The following is a 13321-nucleotide window of genomic DNA, read 5'->3' as shown; positions in this document are numbered from 1 at the left end:
CTGTGCAGACTCCATGCTTCTCTCAGGGATGGTGGATAGTGAGGAGGGCTGCGCAGGTTTGTGTGATTTTTAAAAAAAGGCCTGAAAATTATGGGATATAGATGGTTGCAAAATGAATAGTTGACTCCAGGCTTCCAGTCACCCCTGCATGACTCATTTCGGCCCCATCATGCATTGCCAAAGCTTCCCAAAAGACAGTGTGCTGGATGGTGACAAGTTGCACAGTGGGATACCTACCCATGGTGCACTGCACTCTGTATCAGTACAAGTGCTCCTGGTGAGCATGTGTGCCGCTGACACAAGGATCCAAGTATGCACGGGCACTAGCGATGTACTAACTGTGGCATCCATATGCCAACATAACTTGAATCCATGTAACTTTTGTAGTGTAAACTTGGCCTTAGGCTGTGTCTGCACTACAGCTTATGTTGGCATTACTTATGTCACTTGGGTGTGAATAAATTACCCTCTTGAGTGACATAAGTTACATGGACGTGCGCCGATGTGGACATAACCGTCAGTAGGAAAGCATCTCCCTTTGACTTAGCTACTGCTGCCCGCGGGACGTGGAGGAGTTAAGCTGACAGGAGAGCTTTCTCCCATCAGCTTAGAGCAGTTCCATTAAAGAGTTTACAGATGTACCACTGTAAACTCTCTAGTGTAGCTGTGCCCTTAGTCACCACACAACCTTTTATTTTCTGTCCCTGTATGGCTGTCCACAGAACAACCAAAAATCAAAAGAAACAATCCTGCTTGCAGAGTGCATGTCATCATTACGTCAGTGACTCCAAAAATTGAGAAGTGATCTAAATGGTTCTTAGGACCTTACCCTTGTTCATATATTATTTTCTATTGAAGTACTTAAAACAAAATGAACCTTGTTTTACATTAGTACAGCGAACTACTCTTTACATCTCATGTGACTACACTCTGTCACCAGAAAAAGCGAGGCTTCTGTCTGTTTGCTAAAAGTGACCGCCTCAACGTATATGGAGTATCAAATGTAAAAGCGTGGTCAGACTGTCAGACTTGGTATAGATGCATATGCACCTTAAGAACCAGGCCAAAAATTACCTTTAATGCTAAGGGCTCAGTGTATTGGGCTCACACCAACATGTACCTTTATGTACAAAACCCAAATTATGTGCTGAGTCCTTTGACTTCACAGGCAAACTATATAAAGTAAGTAGACTTAAAGATTTAAGATATCTGCACATGCAGACTGTGAATACTTAATCTTCAGCAAATCCTCCTTCATGAAATCTCTTTATTAAAATGTGTCAGTTTTTTACAATGGGGTGTGACAGTTGTGCAGCTTGAAAAGGTAGTGCAATATGGGTCAGAGTTAAGGTTGTTCCGGTGATCTTGTAATGTTTGGGTTTTTTACCCAAATATAACGTTAACTTTTATTTTTTGACATTTTGTTATTTTTGAGAAAATAACATTTTCAGTGGGGGTTCTTATGTAATTAATAAATATTTACAACCTTACCTGTAGTTTAATTCTTCCCGCCCCTCTCTCCCCCCCCTTCTTTTTGCTTGGGAATCTATTGGTGTGTTCCATTTGGCTATTTTTACAGAGAACAATGGGCTCTTCTGTAATCTGCTAAATGAACTCTTTTCAGTTCATAGTCTTTTGTACCTGGGCTGTGTAAATAATGCTTTGTGTGCTGTTCCCTTGCCTTCATGAATGCCATCAATAGCATATTTTAAAAGCACTTCTGAAGCTATTTTTAACAAGTGTTTATCCATTTTGAAATGTTGAATAGAGTAATAGCTGACTCAGTATTTGCAATGTCTAAAACAAGCTTGTATGGTTTACTTTACCAAAGTCCATCTTTATTTGTGTATAACTCATTTTTCCTGGAAAATTCTTCTGGCCTGTATTCTCTTGAAATTTTGAAGGTCTGTATTGCTTTTAGACCAGGTGTCAGAAAATTGTTGTTCAGTGGTGCATTTGATCTCTGGAAGATGAAGCAAATGTCTGATTAATCCCTGCTCTAAAAATACTGCTTTTTTTTTTTGCTTGAGGTCAGGAGCAGCTGTATTTCATATTTTGGAACCTAGTCTGTTTACACAGTTCTGTTAATTACTGCTTGGTTTCTCTTTTTAGGATTGCACTGTGGCTGAAATGGAAGATAAAGTTCTACATGTAGTAAGTATGCATTTCAGTTGCAACTTAGTTATTTGTATTCCCATTTATTTCAATGACTGCTTGATTAATCAGACTGACAAAGCTGAAAGATATAAATTCAATGTACCATGTAAGCAATACCCCATTGCAGGCTGTGTTTATCATTCATTATTCTTTCAAAAGGGATGATGGTGAATTTTTAATGGTGTGTAACTCAGCACTGCTATATGCAATAGATAATCCTTAAGGTTTTGTTGCATAGATATTTCTGCAAGATCAATGTCTGACTCAGATTTTAAGGGGAAGTGAAGGAATGTGAAAGGATGTTAGACTAAGTAAAGCAAAAATATCATGATCCACAGCATGGGATATTTCACTTTGTTAAATAGATAATATACTTTCTTGTGATCCTTGTAAAGGCACTGTCCTGCCTATGGAACTAGAAAGATCTATGTCTAATTATACTTCATTTTGAAAGCCCTTGAGTTCTGACCAACAGTGGGATGTAATGAAATGCTTTTAATATTTGGTAACAGTTAATCATCGCTTCCTGCTTTTGACATGAGCCAGGCTGTGTTCTTTGATAAGACCTTCCCTTTGCTGATAGATGCTTAGGCATTCAGTAGCACAATAGCTAAAAATAATTTTGTCCATAAATAAGGAAACCAAGCCAAGGAGTTTTCAGTTTCTCACTTTTCCATTTTTCCACACCCCATCCCGTATACGTACTGTTGTTTGGAATTCCCTTGTTTTGGCAGTTCCTCGTATTCATTCTGAGGCATTGTTTTGATTTATTTAAATTACATTATTGCAGTTCTGTAAATCTGGTTTAGAATCAAAACCTTGAGAACATCTTACCCTGTGCCCATTATGATATGACAGAATTATCTTTATGCAAGGCTGCACTTTTATGCGGCCCCTTAATTACATGTCTCCATTCAGTGAGAAGTCCCAGGGGCACTTGGAGGTATTTACTGTCTCAGGTGAGCTACCTTCTAATTTCCCAGCCAGTGCCAATAAATGCTGTCCTGAACATTTTAAGGCCTCTCTTTTCTTAACTGTTGAAAACAACTTTGAGTTGATATGAATTTAAACAACGTATTTAAGACCCACAATACAATGTGTGGTGTATAATGGAAATTTGAGTGTGGGGAAAAAACAGACGTTTCAACTGATTAAACACAGTCATTTTGCCTAAGACAAATCACTCTCCTCTTATACATAAGCCTGACTCCCACTGACTTCATTAGGAGTTACTTACATGTGTTTAAAGTTAGAATTTGTCCTTAGAATGTAGTATTAGTTTGGGATTGGATATATTATGGTAACAAGCAAATATAAGTTTTGCCTGTGTAAGGATTCCAGCAACAGGCACAAAGAAGACAACTGATGCTAAAATACTTAATTGTTAAAAGCCTACCTAGTCAAAAGCTTGGTATAGAGAACTCACCAGTTGCCACTGACATTTTTAGCACCATGCTGACTAATCCTTCTTAAAACTGGTCTAAATGACTGTGTGAAACATTGGCAGCAGTTGGCACTAGAGATGGTCAAAATGTTCTGGATTTCAAAATGAAAATTGCAGAAAAATACCGACTAAATTTTTGCAAAACATTTTTTTTGTTGTTGCCTTTTTTTCCAGGCAGCTGTAGCTGTCCCAACGTTCTCGCCACTGGTTTAGGGGCACTGGTGGTAGCCGTAGTGGCAGATTTTTACCCCAGAAATCTAGGATAGATAAGGCCATAGAAGAGAATTGTCTGGATGTTCTGATATTCTACTAGCAGTTCTTTCAAGCTTTCTTAGTGAGCCAGATTTTATAATTAAATAACTTCTGCTTTATTGAAAAGTGAATGGGGGAGGAATTCTAGAAAGTGGCATAACCTATTTTTGTTTGTTTTCAGTCCAAGATTTTAAATGGAATTTGTGATAACATGATCAGATCAACTACAGATCCGTTGATGAGCCAGAGTGCGTGTCTGGAGGAGGTTCATTTAACCAACATTAAACCTGGGGAAGGCCTGGTAAGAATCCAGCTGTCTGCTCCTATGATTACTCTGCAATGGGGACACTAAGTCTGCATTGTTAATGCCTGGCCCTGCAAGCGGTTACACCTCTGAGTATTGTTTACTCCCATTAAAATCAGGAAGGATTCAGTGTGGGAGTAACTAGACTCATAGGCACAACTGTCTGCAAGATCAGTCCCTTGTTCGTAAGGCCATAGCAGGTTTTGTGCTGGAGTGGGAAATCATGGTGGGAATAGGTAGGGGTGTGGGTGTGTGTGTTTTCAAGGTAATTTTTGAGGTGGGAATATGCTGAGTACACCTGGCTTTTGGGGGCATTCACCAATGGAGGTTAAGAAAGTGGTGCCTTACCTTTCCTGCTTACCTTCATCAACTGTACGTAAAGGCTGTCTGAAGGACATTTTTTGTCTGTACTTTTTCAGGATTTTTTCATTTGTAGCTTTGATGGCATGTGAGAAGTCTTTTGGGTTAGTTGTTAGCAAGAGTGTGCGGTAAACCTTTGACCATGCAATGGCATATCCTGTAAATTCACCCAGTGAATCTCAGCACTGCTGAATATAGTTGGTCCAGCTGGATGTTCCATTCAGTTGAATGGTGTTTATAAAAAATTAGAGATGGGACCTTTCTGGCTGGAGTGGAGGTGGTTCACATTTAAATGACTTAAAGGAAACAAAAATATTTCAGATAAATATTTAACTTACTCTTAAAACTACGAAGAAGTGAGAAATATCTCTTTCATCTGTTTTTTTTTAAAAGCACATTTAAATAGGTTGGGTGCAATTATGGAGAAGCTACAGTGTTTTGAGCAACATTATTCCAGGGCTAACAGAAGGGGCACTAATAAATTAACCATGTTCCCAGAACTATGGCGACTTCTTCAGTGAGTGTTGTGTATCAAATAAGGACATTCACAGACTAGCGCTATGATGGCTTGTGCTCTGCAAGAAATGGAGGGAGGATAAATCTTTGCAAATAGAAAAATCTTGTGTTCTCTTCTCCTTCTTGATTTATGCTTCTAGGTGGGGGATGGTAATTCCTGGCACACAAATAGCACTTAGTACTTGCATGACACTACACAGCTAAAAAGCACAGCACAGATAATAAATAATCTTCAAAATAGCCTATAAGGAAGGAAAATTATCTGTTTTGCCTATATGGAAATTGATACACCAGTCTTCTATGCTGTAGAAGTCTACCATATGTAATTAAAATGTTAGTATTAGCCTGTTTGTAGACGGTATGTTAGAGAATCCACATGTTCAGACTTATTTGATTTGCATTTAGCCGTGCATCCACACCCAGTAGTATAATAAAGTGGTGCTAGCGCATGGTTTGCCGGCACTCCTGGTTTATGCTAGCCCTGTAATGTTACAAGTGGCTCTCATTAAGAAAAAGGAGTATTTGGGTTTGCTAACAAAACGTATAAAGCATACCCATAGAATAGTTGTAGCAAACTTGTAAGGAGGGGCTTGGCAGGCAAGGGACTAAATGACTTTATCTAGCACACCAAAATTCTCCAGGGTAGTCCAGGCTATAAAGAAGTTAAGTTACACTATTTAAAAATAAGTATTTTAAAGATTATCTGCAAAGGGTGAAGTATAAAATTTCAAACTCTTTAATTTGTATGTACTGAGTGCCCAAGAATTCAGGAAAAGAGGAATATTTTGCACATTGATACTAAATAACACTACTTACAAATAGGAGTCCATGAATTTTCATACATTTGATGTTTTTTACACAGAATTAGTCTTAAGTTTGTTATTAGATGTTGCTTAACCTAAGATGTTATATGATCAGTATGCAAGATTTTAATTTTTGACACTGCTTTTCTTAAATTTGACAATTTGAATTCCTTTTTTTTTTTTCTTGGCCCACATTAGGGAATGTATATCAAATCAACTTATGATGGATTGCATGTAATTACTGGAACTACAGAAAATGTAAGTACATTTAATTAAATTTGAAGTAGATGTAATTTTAATTTAAACTATTCTGGATGAAACTATGCTTAGGCAAATTCCTGAGGCTTTTGTTTCTGCCCTGAATGGATTTCAAAATCCTGTGTGCATGTTTGTGTGTTACACCACTAGTTTATCCTAGATTTGTAAAGGTTTATGCATATGTATATGCTTTTAATAGAATAGCACAAGGACATTGATCTTCTGTTGATGTAATAGCTGGGTCAAGCAGTCACATTTTGCAGAAGAGGCCTTCTACATTGAGGTGGCATACATATAGGTATGATCCTATGTTTCTCTTTCAATGATGACCCTGAGAAGGGCCGTTTCTCGTGATTGTCACTTGAGTTGCTTTTAGACTGAGAGGCCATCAACTGGTGTTCAGTGATTGCTCTGTTGATAGCATTGGTTATGCCAAAGCATCTAACAGATGCTTATCGGATAATGAAAAAAAGCATCAAAATATGTCACGTTACAAGATAACATTTAGTGGGGAGCCAACACCTCCAAAGCAGGGACTGGCCACGTTTGTGAAATGAGCACTGGAACATCTTGTCTGTGGACTCAAACTCTTCAACAACTCTTCAAAATGAAAATCGGTGAGTTTATGATCCACAATGTCTATAAGCCACCAAATATCTCCTATGCCATACAGGTTTCATTGAATCACAGCCACTCTTTAATATGGGTTGTAGACTTCAATAGTTGTAACACTGGGGTTACAATGATACCATAGAAGAACACATTTTTTAATGGACTTTGAATCAAGACCAGGATCTGCTGTTTAATTCTAAGCAGCAAGGAACCTTCCATTCTGCCAGATGGAGACTAGGCTACTTGCTGAACTTGTGGTTGGGGTCCCGTGGCCAGAAATGGTGAAATAGTGGTGAAATAGAACTGTCCTTGAAACTTTCTGCATAACCAGCACCCTCCTGTTCTCGTATATGTTGGTCTGCAAGTCCCCCTAATCACATCGCTACCAAGTTGGAATTTCAGGAAGAAACCACAGAAAAAGTGGTTCACAGAATACCTGCGAACGTAGCTAGCTATGACAGATTCATCAGTCTTTTTAAAGTGGGCACAGAATGGAACATTCTCCCTCCTCCTGCCAACTACAGGAAAACCACAATTCCTGCTGGTTTACAGACAGCGAGGCATTCCTAAAGGAGTACAGGACAACAGGAGACCCTGCTGCTGCAACTCCTGAAATCACTGAACACCATATAGCTTTTGCCCATCACTCTCATCTAGCAGAGCCTAGATTTCGCTCCCTCAAGCAGGAAAGCCTAGTGGCTTCTCCGTAATCTGGGAGGCATGAACCCTCTCCATTGTAGAGTGCCACATGTCTCAGTCACTCCATCACCACCCAAGTGTTCCCGAATTCCAAGGCTGAAACCAATTATCACAAAAAGAAAGTCAAGAAAGAGCTTCATTTCTCCCTATCTGACTGCCCAGTAACATCGAATGTATCAAAGCCATTTGCTAGAGAAGAGGTGGACAAGGCCATAACGGTCATCAAAATTAACAAGGCTGAAAGGCCAGATGGCATCTTCCCTCCATTTCTGAAAAACCTAGGTCGGCATGGCTGCGTGTATGCCATTTGCCAGAATATGGCAACAGGCAGAGGTCGTTGGTATCCTAAAACCGGGAAAGCAGACCACAATCTAAAAAAACATCGGCTGATGTCATTAATGTGTGTAACATACAAGCCCTTGGAGAGCATCTTTGAGGATTATATCCCTAAAGAGCAATCTGGGGTTAGACTGAGACAAAGCACCTCTGGTCAGATAATTGCATTGATCACTCATGTCAAAGCCGTCTGTCAATACGGGCTTAAAACAACAGTGGCTTTTGTGGACCTGTCCTCAGCATACGACACAGTTTGGTGGGATGGTCTGCTTCTGAAAGTGTCAAAATAGTGGGTTGGAAAACGCTGCTGCAACTGACAGTTCTGCTCACCAACTGCAAGTTTCACATATATCTAATAGAACAGACCAGTAGATCTCTACTGCACAGCAGGCTCCTATAGGGATCCGTGTTGGCACCATCCTTCTTATTAATATCAGTATTATGTCATCGACCCAGTCACGGAAATTTGGCTACGTGGACGATCTCATGCTCGTCATCCAATCAAGCACTTTCACGCAAGTGGAACGTATCCTCACAGAAGATCTGAAAAACTGGAGGAGTACTATTGGTTCAGGTGACTCAGATTGAACCCTAAAAAAACACAAACCAAATACAAACCAACTAAAAATAAAACTTTGCATCCACCTGAGCAACCACCATGCAAAGAAGTGCCTGAATGTCATACCAAACTCAGGCATGAGGATTTCCTAAAATGTCTTGGAGTGGATCTGGATCATGGCCTCACATGTTGCCCACATCTGACAATGACCATTGCCAAGATCACAGCTAGGAACAATATAATCCACAAACTAGCTGGGACCAGTTGGGGAGCAGATGCCCACAACTTGCAGACATCTGCCTTAGCCCTCATCTTCTCAGCAGCTCAATATTGCACACCAGCATGCTCAGGGACCGTACATATGGAAACACTGCTATGAGAATTGTCACAGGAGTGCTGAAGTCAACACCCACAGTCTGGCTCTCCATCGTCACACATATCTTATCTCCATCTCTTTTAAGAGAAGCGGCAATAATATGAGAACATGGTTTGATGAGAACAAACCTGGACTTGCACATCTACAAAGATCTCCAGTAGCCCCAGAGCTGCTGCCTTAAGTACAGAACCCCCTTCTGATTAGTGGCCAAAGCTCCCCGAACTGAAGATTGTCACTAAAAGACAAGTGGCAGAGGCTGTGGGAAAACAGCAGGGTGAAGAATCAAGACTTGATCACGGATCCCACAGACCAAGCACGTGCCTTTACCATGCCACTAAGATATGGATCACAGTGAACTGCATCAGAACCTCACAGGGGCACTGCAATTTACAACTACACTAATGGGAAAACAGCCTGTATTTGCATGTGGAGAAGACATTCAAATCATGGAACATATCTGAACTGCTGCCCTCTAAGATCTTCCTCTGGTGGGATAGCCTTGATTCGTTCCATGTCACTGGAAGCTATAGAGAGGATGACAGTCTTGGATGTCGAACTTTAATATTGCTTTTCAAATTGCCATATTAAAGAAGAAGACTAGAATTGTTATATAATGACTTCAGTTTCCATCATGTAAATATATAAATGTCTTCAAAATACCATTTGGCATTAGAATATTTGCCGTACAGAATTACTAGAAATTATTGTTCAGTTACAAAGCTTACGGTGTCTTGTGTAACAAATACCTGCTGAGCAAATGTGTTCTTCCACACTTTGCTTTTATTAGGACAGCTTTTCTTTCTCAAAAGAAAGCAGGCCAGGGTAGCTGTGTGTTTAGACCAGGAATAAAGTGTGCACTTCCCAGTGGCAAAGTAACAGTAGCCAAGATCACTAAAAGTTTGCCTCTTGGGTTTAGGGTGGGGCTGTCTAGATACTAATCTGCTGGGATGCTGAGACTGCTGACTATTTATTGTGTGTTTATTCAGTGCCTAACGCAATAGGGCACTGGTCAATGGCTGTGGCTCCTAGATGCTGCTATAATCCAAATAGAGAGATTCCAGATACTATTATCTATGTAGATGGTGTGATTGCTGAAAGGAAGAACCTGGAAAGTGCAGCTTGTGATGTTCTTAGAGAAAGGACTGGTGATTCCTTCTGAACCCTTGCTAAATTACAGGGATTAGTGAGGACTGGGATGGAAATCTGTATTTACCATTTATTTTGAAAACTGTAGGCTTTTATATCTGCTAACTCTTAACCTTATGGATTATTTGGCATAACTAGTTCACCATAGGCTTAAAGACTGAGTCTAATGTGCAGCAATGTCAACATTTGATAGATGTGAATGATTGTTACATTGGTCACCACTAAGATGTATAGATAGATGAAAAAAAGCCTGAATGCTCTGAGTGAGATTCTACTGCAACCATAAACCAAACTCTGAACTGAAGTGAATCTCTTGGGAAACTGCATTCTCCTTGGGGAAATAACATCAACTAGGAGATGAAAGTGAGAGATCTATTAGCAATAATTAGACTTTCTTCTCTCTTCTTTCTGATGACAAAAGATGTAGTTTATATCAGGCTACAGACTAGCTTTTTGACACAGGTAGTAGACACATTTTCTTTCCAGCTTTGACAATGCATTTTATTTACTAGTCAAAAAATGACTTTTAACATACGGAAATGAAACCTCTGCCAGGTGGCTGTTATCAAAACTTTGGTACTTGCACCAAACCACACTGAATGGTTCCAGGGAAGCAATACACTGTCTAATTTCAGTCAGTTGACAGGATTTTCAAGGTCTTCCTGCCTATTCATGACTTCCTATGTTGCATGAGAACACACTGGCGAAAACAAAACTTCCCACTTCCTTCCATCTTCTCCATAGGAGTGGAAAAGCTGCCTTCTGAGCTGAAACTGGGTATATTGGTACTGTTGGAGATCTCCCAAGCAGATTGTTGGTCACCCAGTAGGATACTCTGAAATGAGTGCTCATTGGTTAATGAATCACTTAGAATCACAGAAATGAAGGGCTAGAAGGGACCTCGAGAGGTCAAGTCCAGCCCCCTGCGCTGAGGCAGGACCAAGCAAATCTAGACCATACCTGACAGATGTTTGTCTAACTTGTTCTTAAAAATTTCCAGTGATGGGGATTCCACAACCTCCCTTGGAAGCCTGTTCCAGAACTTAATTTCCCTTATATTTAGAACGTTTTTCCTAATAACTAATCTAAATCTCCCTTGCTGCAGATTAAATCCATTACTTGTTCTACCTCCAGTGGACATGGAGAGCAATTGATCCCATCCTATTATCAGGTCCCCCTTCAGTATTCTTTTCTCAAGACTAAGTAGGCATAGTTTTTTAACCTTTCCTCATAGGTCAGGTTTTCTAAACCTTTTATCATTTTTGTTGCTCTCCACATCTTTCCTAAAGCGTGGCATCCTGAACTAGACATTGTACTCCAGCTGAGGCATCACCAGTGACGAGTAGAGTCTTACATGTGATGCTCTTGTTAAAACATCCGAAAATATTAGCCTTTTTCACAATCGTATCTCATTATTGACGCTCATTCTATTTGTGATCCACTATAATCCCTACCTCCTTTTCAGTAGTACTACTGCCTACCCAATTATTCTCCATTTTGTAGGTGTTCTTTTGATTTTTTTCCTTCATAAATGTAGTACTCTGCACTTGTCTTTTATTGAATTTCATCTTATTGACTTCAGTGTCAGAACAATTCTCTAATTTTAAAAGTAGTTTTGAAATCTCATCCTGTCCTCCAAAGTGCTTGCAGCCCCTTAGTATCCTCCACAGATTTTATAAACATACTCTCCGCTCCATTATCCAAGTAATGAATGAAGATACTGAATAGTACTGGACCCAGAACTGACCTGTGTGGGTCCCCACTAGAATGTTTTCCACAAATGTAATCACAGCCCCAAAGATGTCATCAGCATTGGTTTAGTCAGTATTCACTCCTCCAAACAGGCATTTCCTGGCTAAGGAAGCAAAGAAATGAGGTTACTCATAGTATTTGGAGCCTCCATTACATCCATGGCATCTTCTTCATTGCACAATTTACTCCTGTGGCTTCCCTCTATTAAAAGATATTACTTGAGTTTTTGAAGGTCTGGTGTTAGAGAGACTCTTCCATCCAAACTTTCAGTTCTTCAGTAGCTCAGGGGAACTTCCCTGCTGTCCATGTTGTTCTTTGGGGAGAGAATGAGGCTTTTTCTGTGGTGAATAGCGCTCCTTGTGTGACTTGCACTGTGGGCACCTTTACTAGGCTAGTGTATCTCTGTTCTTTCTGTGTTGCTAGGGCTTCATCAGAGTTGATAGGTTGTTATGGTAGCAGGAATATTTTTAAATAACCCTAGCAGTAACCTGTGCATGGCACCAGTTTTAGATAACTCAAAGTAAATATTTACACGTTTAATGGCTGTTTGATAATGTCTAGCTGAGCATGTTGTCTGTTTTGGGAGGAAATTAATGTTTAAATGTTTTAGAATACTGATATCTCACATCAAGCACACATATGCTGTTGTCCTTTTACTTAAATATAATTTGCTTGTTGTCTTGGCATTTTGTTGTCAGGCGTTTTGGTTAAAATGACTAAATTAGGAACTTCAAAAACTTGCTTTCATTTAGATTAATAAGCCGTGAGGAAAAATGAAATGATCCCAGCTGCACTCTTGTTACTTTTCTGTCATATGTCTTCAGTACTTAAGATTTAAGGCTTTTAGTGCACACACTAAATGAAACCAAGTTATCACATTTAGATTTAGTTATAAAAATGGCAACATGAATAACCAACACTACCCATTCTGTTTAATAGGATATGTTTAATCTTTTATTATCCACTTCAAAGCTGTTTTCTCCTCTAAAACCTTTTATTCAGTGTCGTTTGTGTAGAAATTTTGTTTTTAAATCAAATTTAAAATAACATAGATTTAAAAACTCCTTTGCAACACAGCTAACTATTCCATCCCTGTAGAACCAAACAATTTGTGATATTCCTGTTAGCTCCTGTTCCTGGATTTTCTTACCACAGAAGAAAGCCCTCCCCCAAACATAAAATCATAATTGCCATTTTTTCATTACTTAAGTTTAGGTTGCTATAGATGGTGGCCAAAAAGCAGATTAGATAGTTAACACAGGCTCTAGAACATACTTTAATTTGGATCTGAGATGACTGTCACGTGTGAGAGATAGAGAGAGGTTCATGATGTGAGGCAGGGGATAAGGTATCGGCCCAGATGAGTGTATATTAACTAGAGCTTGGTGTTTTCCTGTCCAGTGAAAAATGTTAAGGTTTCAGATGTGTTCCTGAACCACACTGGGATGAAACTGAGATCTTTCAATGATTTTCCCCCCAAAAAACCAAGAGAACGTGCTTGGGTGCATCTCACCCTTGAATAGCCCACTGGTTAGGGACTCCCACTTGGAATATGGGACACACAAGTTCAAGTCCCTGGCTTTGCCTGATTCAGACCAGACACTTGAACATCTGTTCCCCACATCCCAGCTGAGTGCTCTGACAAACAGCCTATTCTGGGTTGGGGGGTCTCAAACTCTCTGTTAGAGCTGAACAGATCCAACAGGAGTGATGGAGACAGGTCTGAATCAGGCAGAGCAGGGACTTG

At 39.7% G+C, this 13321-nt stretch overlaps 1 protein-coding gene across 3 annotated transcripts in view; it reads left to right on the top strand.

Annotated features, from left to right (window-relative positions):
- The window catches only part of CNKSR3 (CNKSR family member 3), an 81559-nt gene that overhangs the window by 58068 nt on the left and 10170 nt on the right, over positions 1–13321 (top strand). Inside the window, exons 1-4 of one of the 3 annotated variants that reach the window (XM_067542440.1) lie at positions 1891–1904; positions 2113–2154; positions 4035–4154; positions 6035–6094. In XM_067542440.1, coding sequence (XP_067398541.1) covers positions 2131–2154; positions 4035–4154; positions 6035–6094 — 204 coding nt within the window. In that variant the 5' untranslated portion in view covers positions 1891–1904; positions 2113–2130. Of the gene's footprint in view, positions 1–1890; positions 1905–1954; positions 2031–2112; positions 2155–4034; positions 4155–6034; positions 6095–13321 lie in introns of those variants that run through there. The other 2 variants (XM_067542439.1, XM_067542438.1) reach the window with 2 other exon arrangements.

This window comes from Emydura macquarii, unplaced genomic scaffold (assembly GCF_026122565.2).
Source record: "Emydura macquarii macquarii isolate MOO-44397 ecotype Brisbane River unplaced genomic scaffold, CSIRO-AGI_Emac_v2 contig_705, whole genome shotgun sequence".
Lineage (NCBI taxonomy): Eukaryota > Metazoa > Chordata > Testudines > Chelidae > Emydura > Emydura macquarii.
Note: the sequence above shows the minus strand (reverse complement) of the source record. Positions and strands in the feature narration are given on the sequence as shown.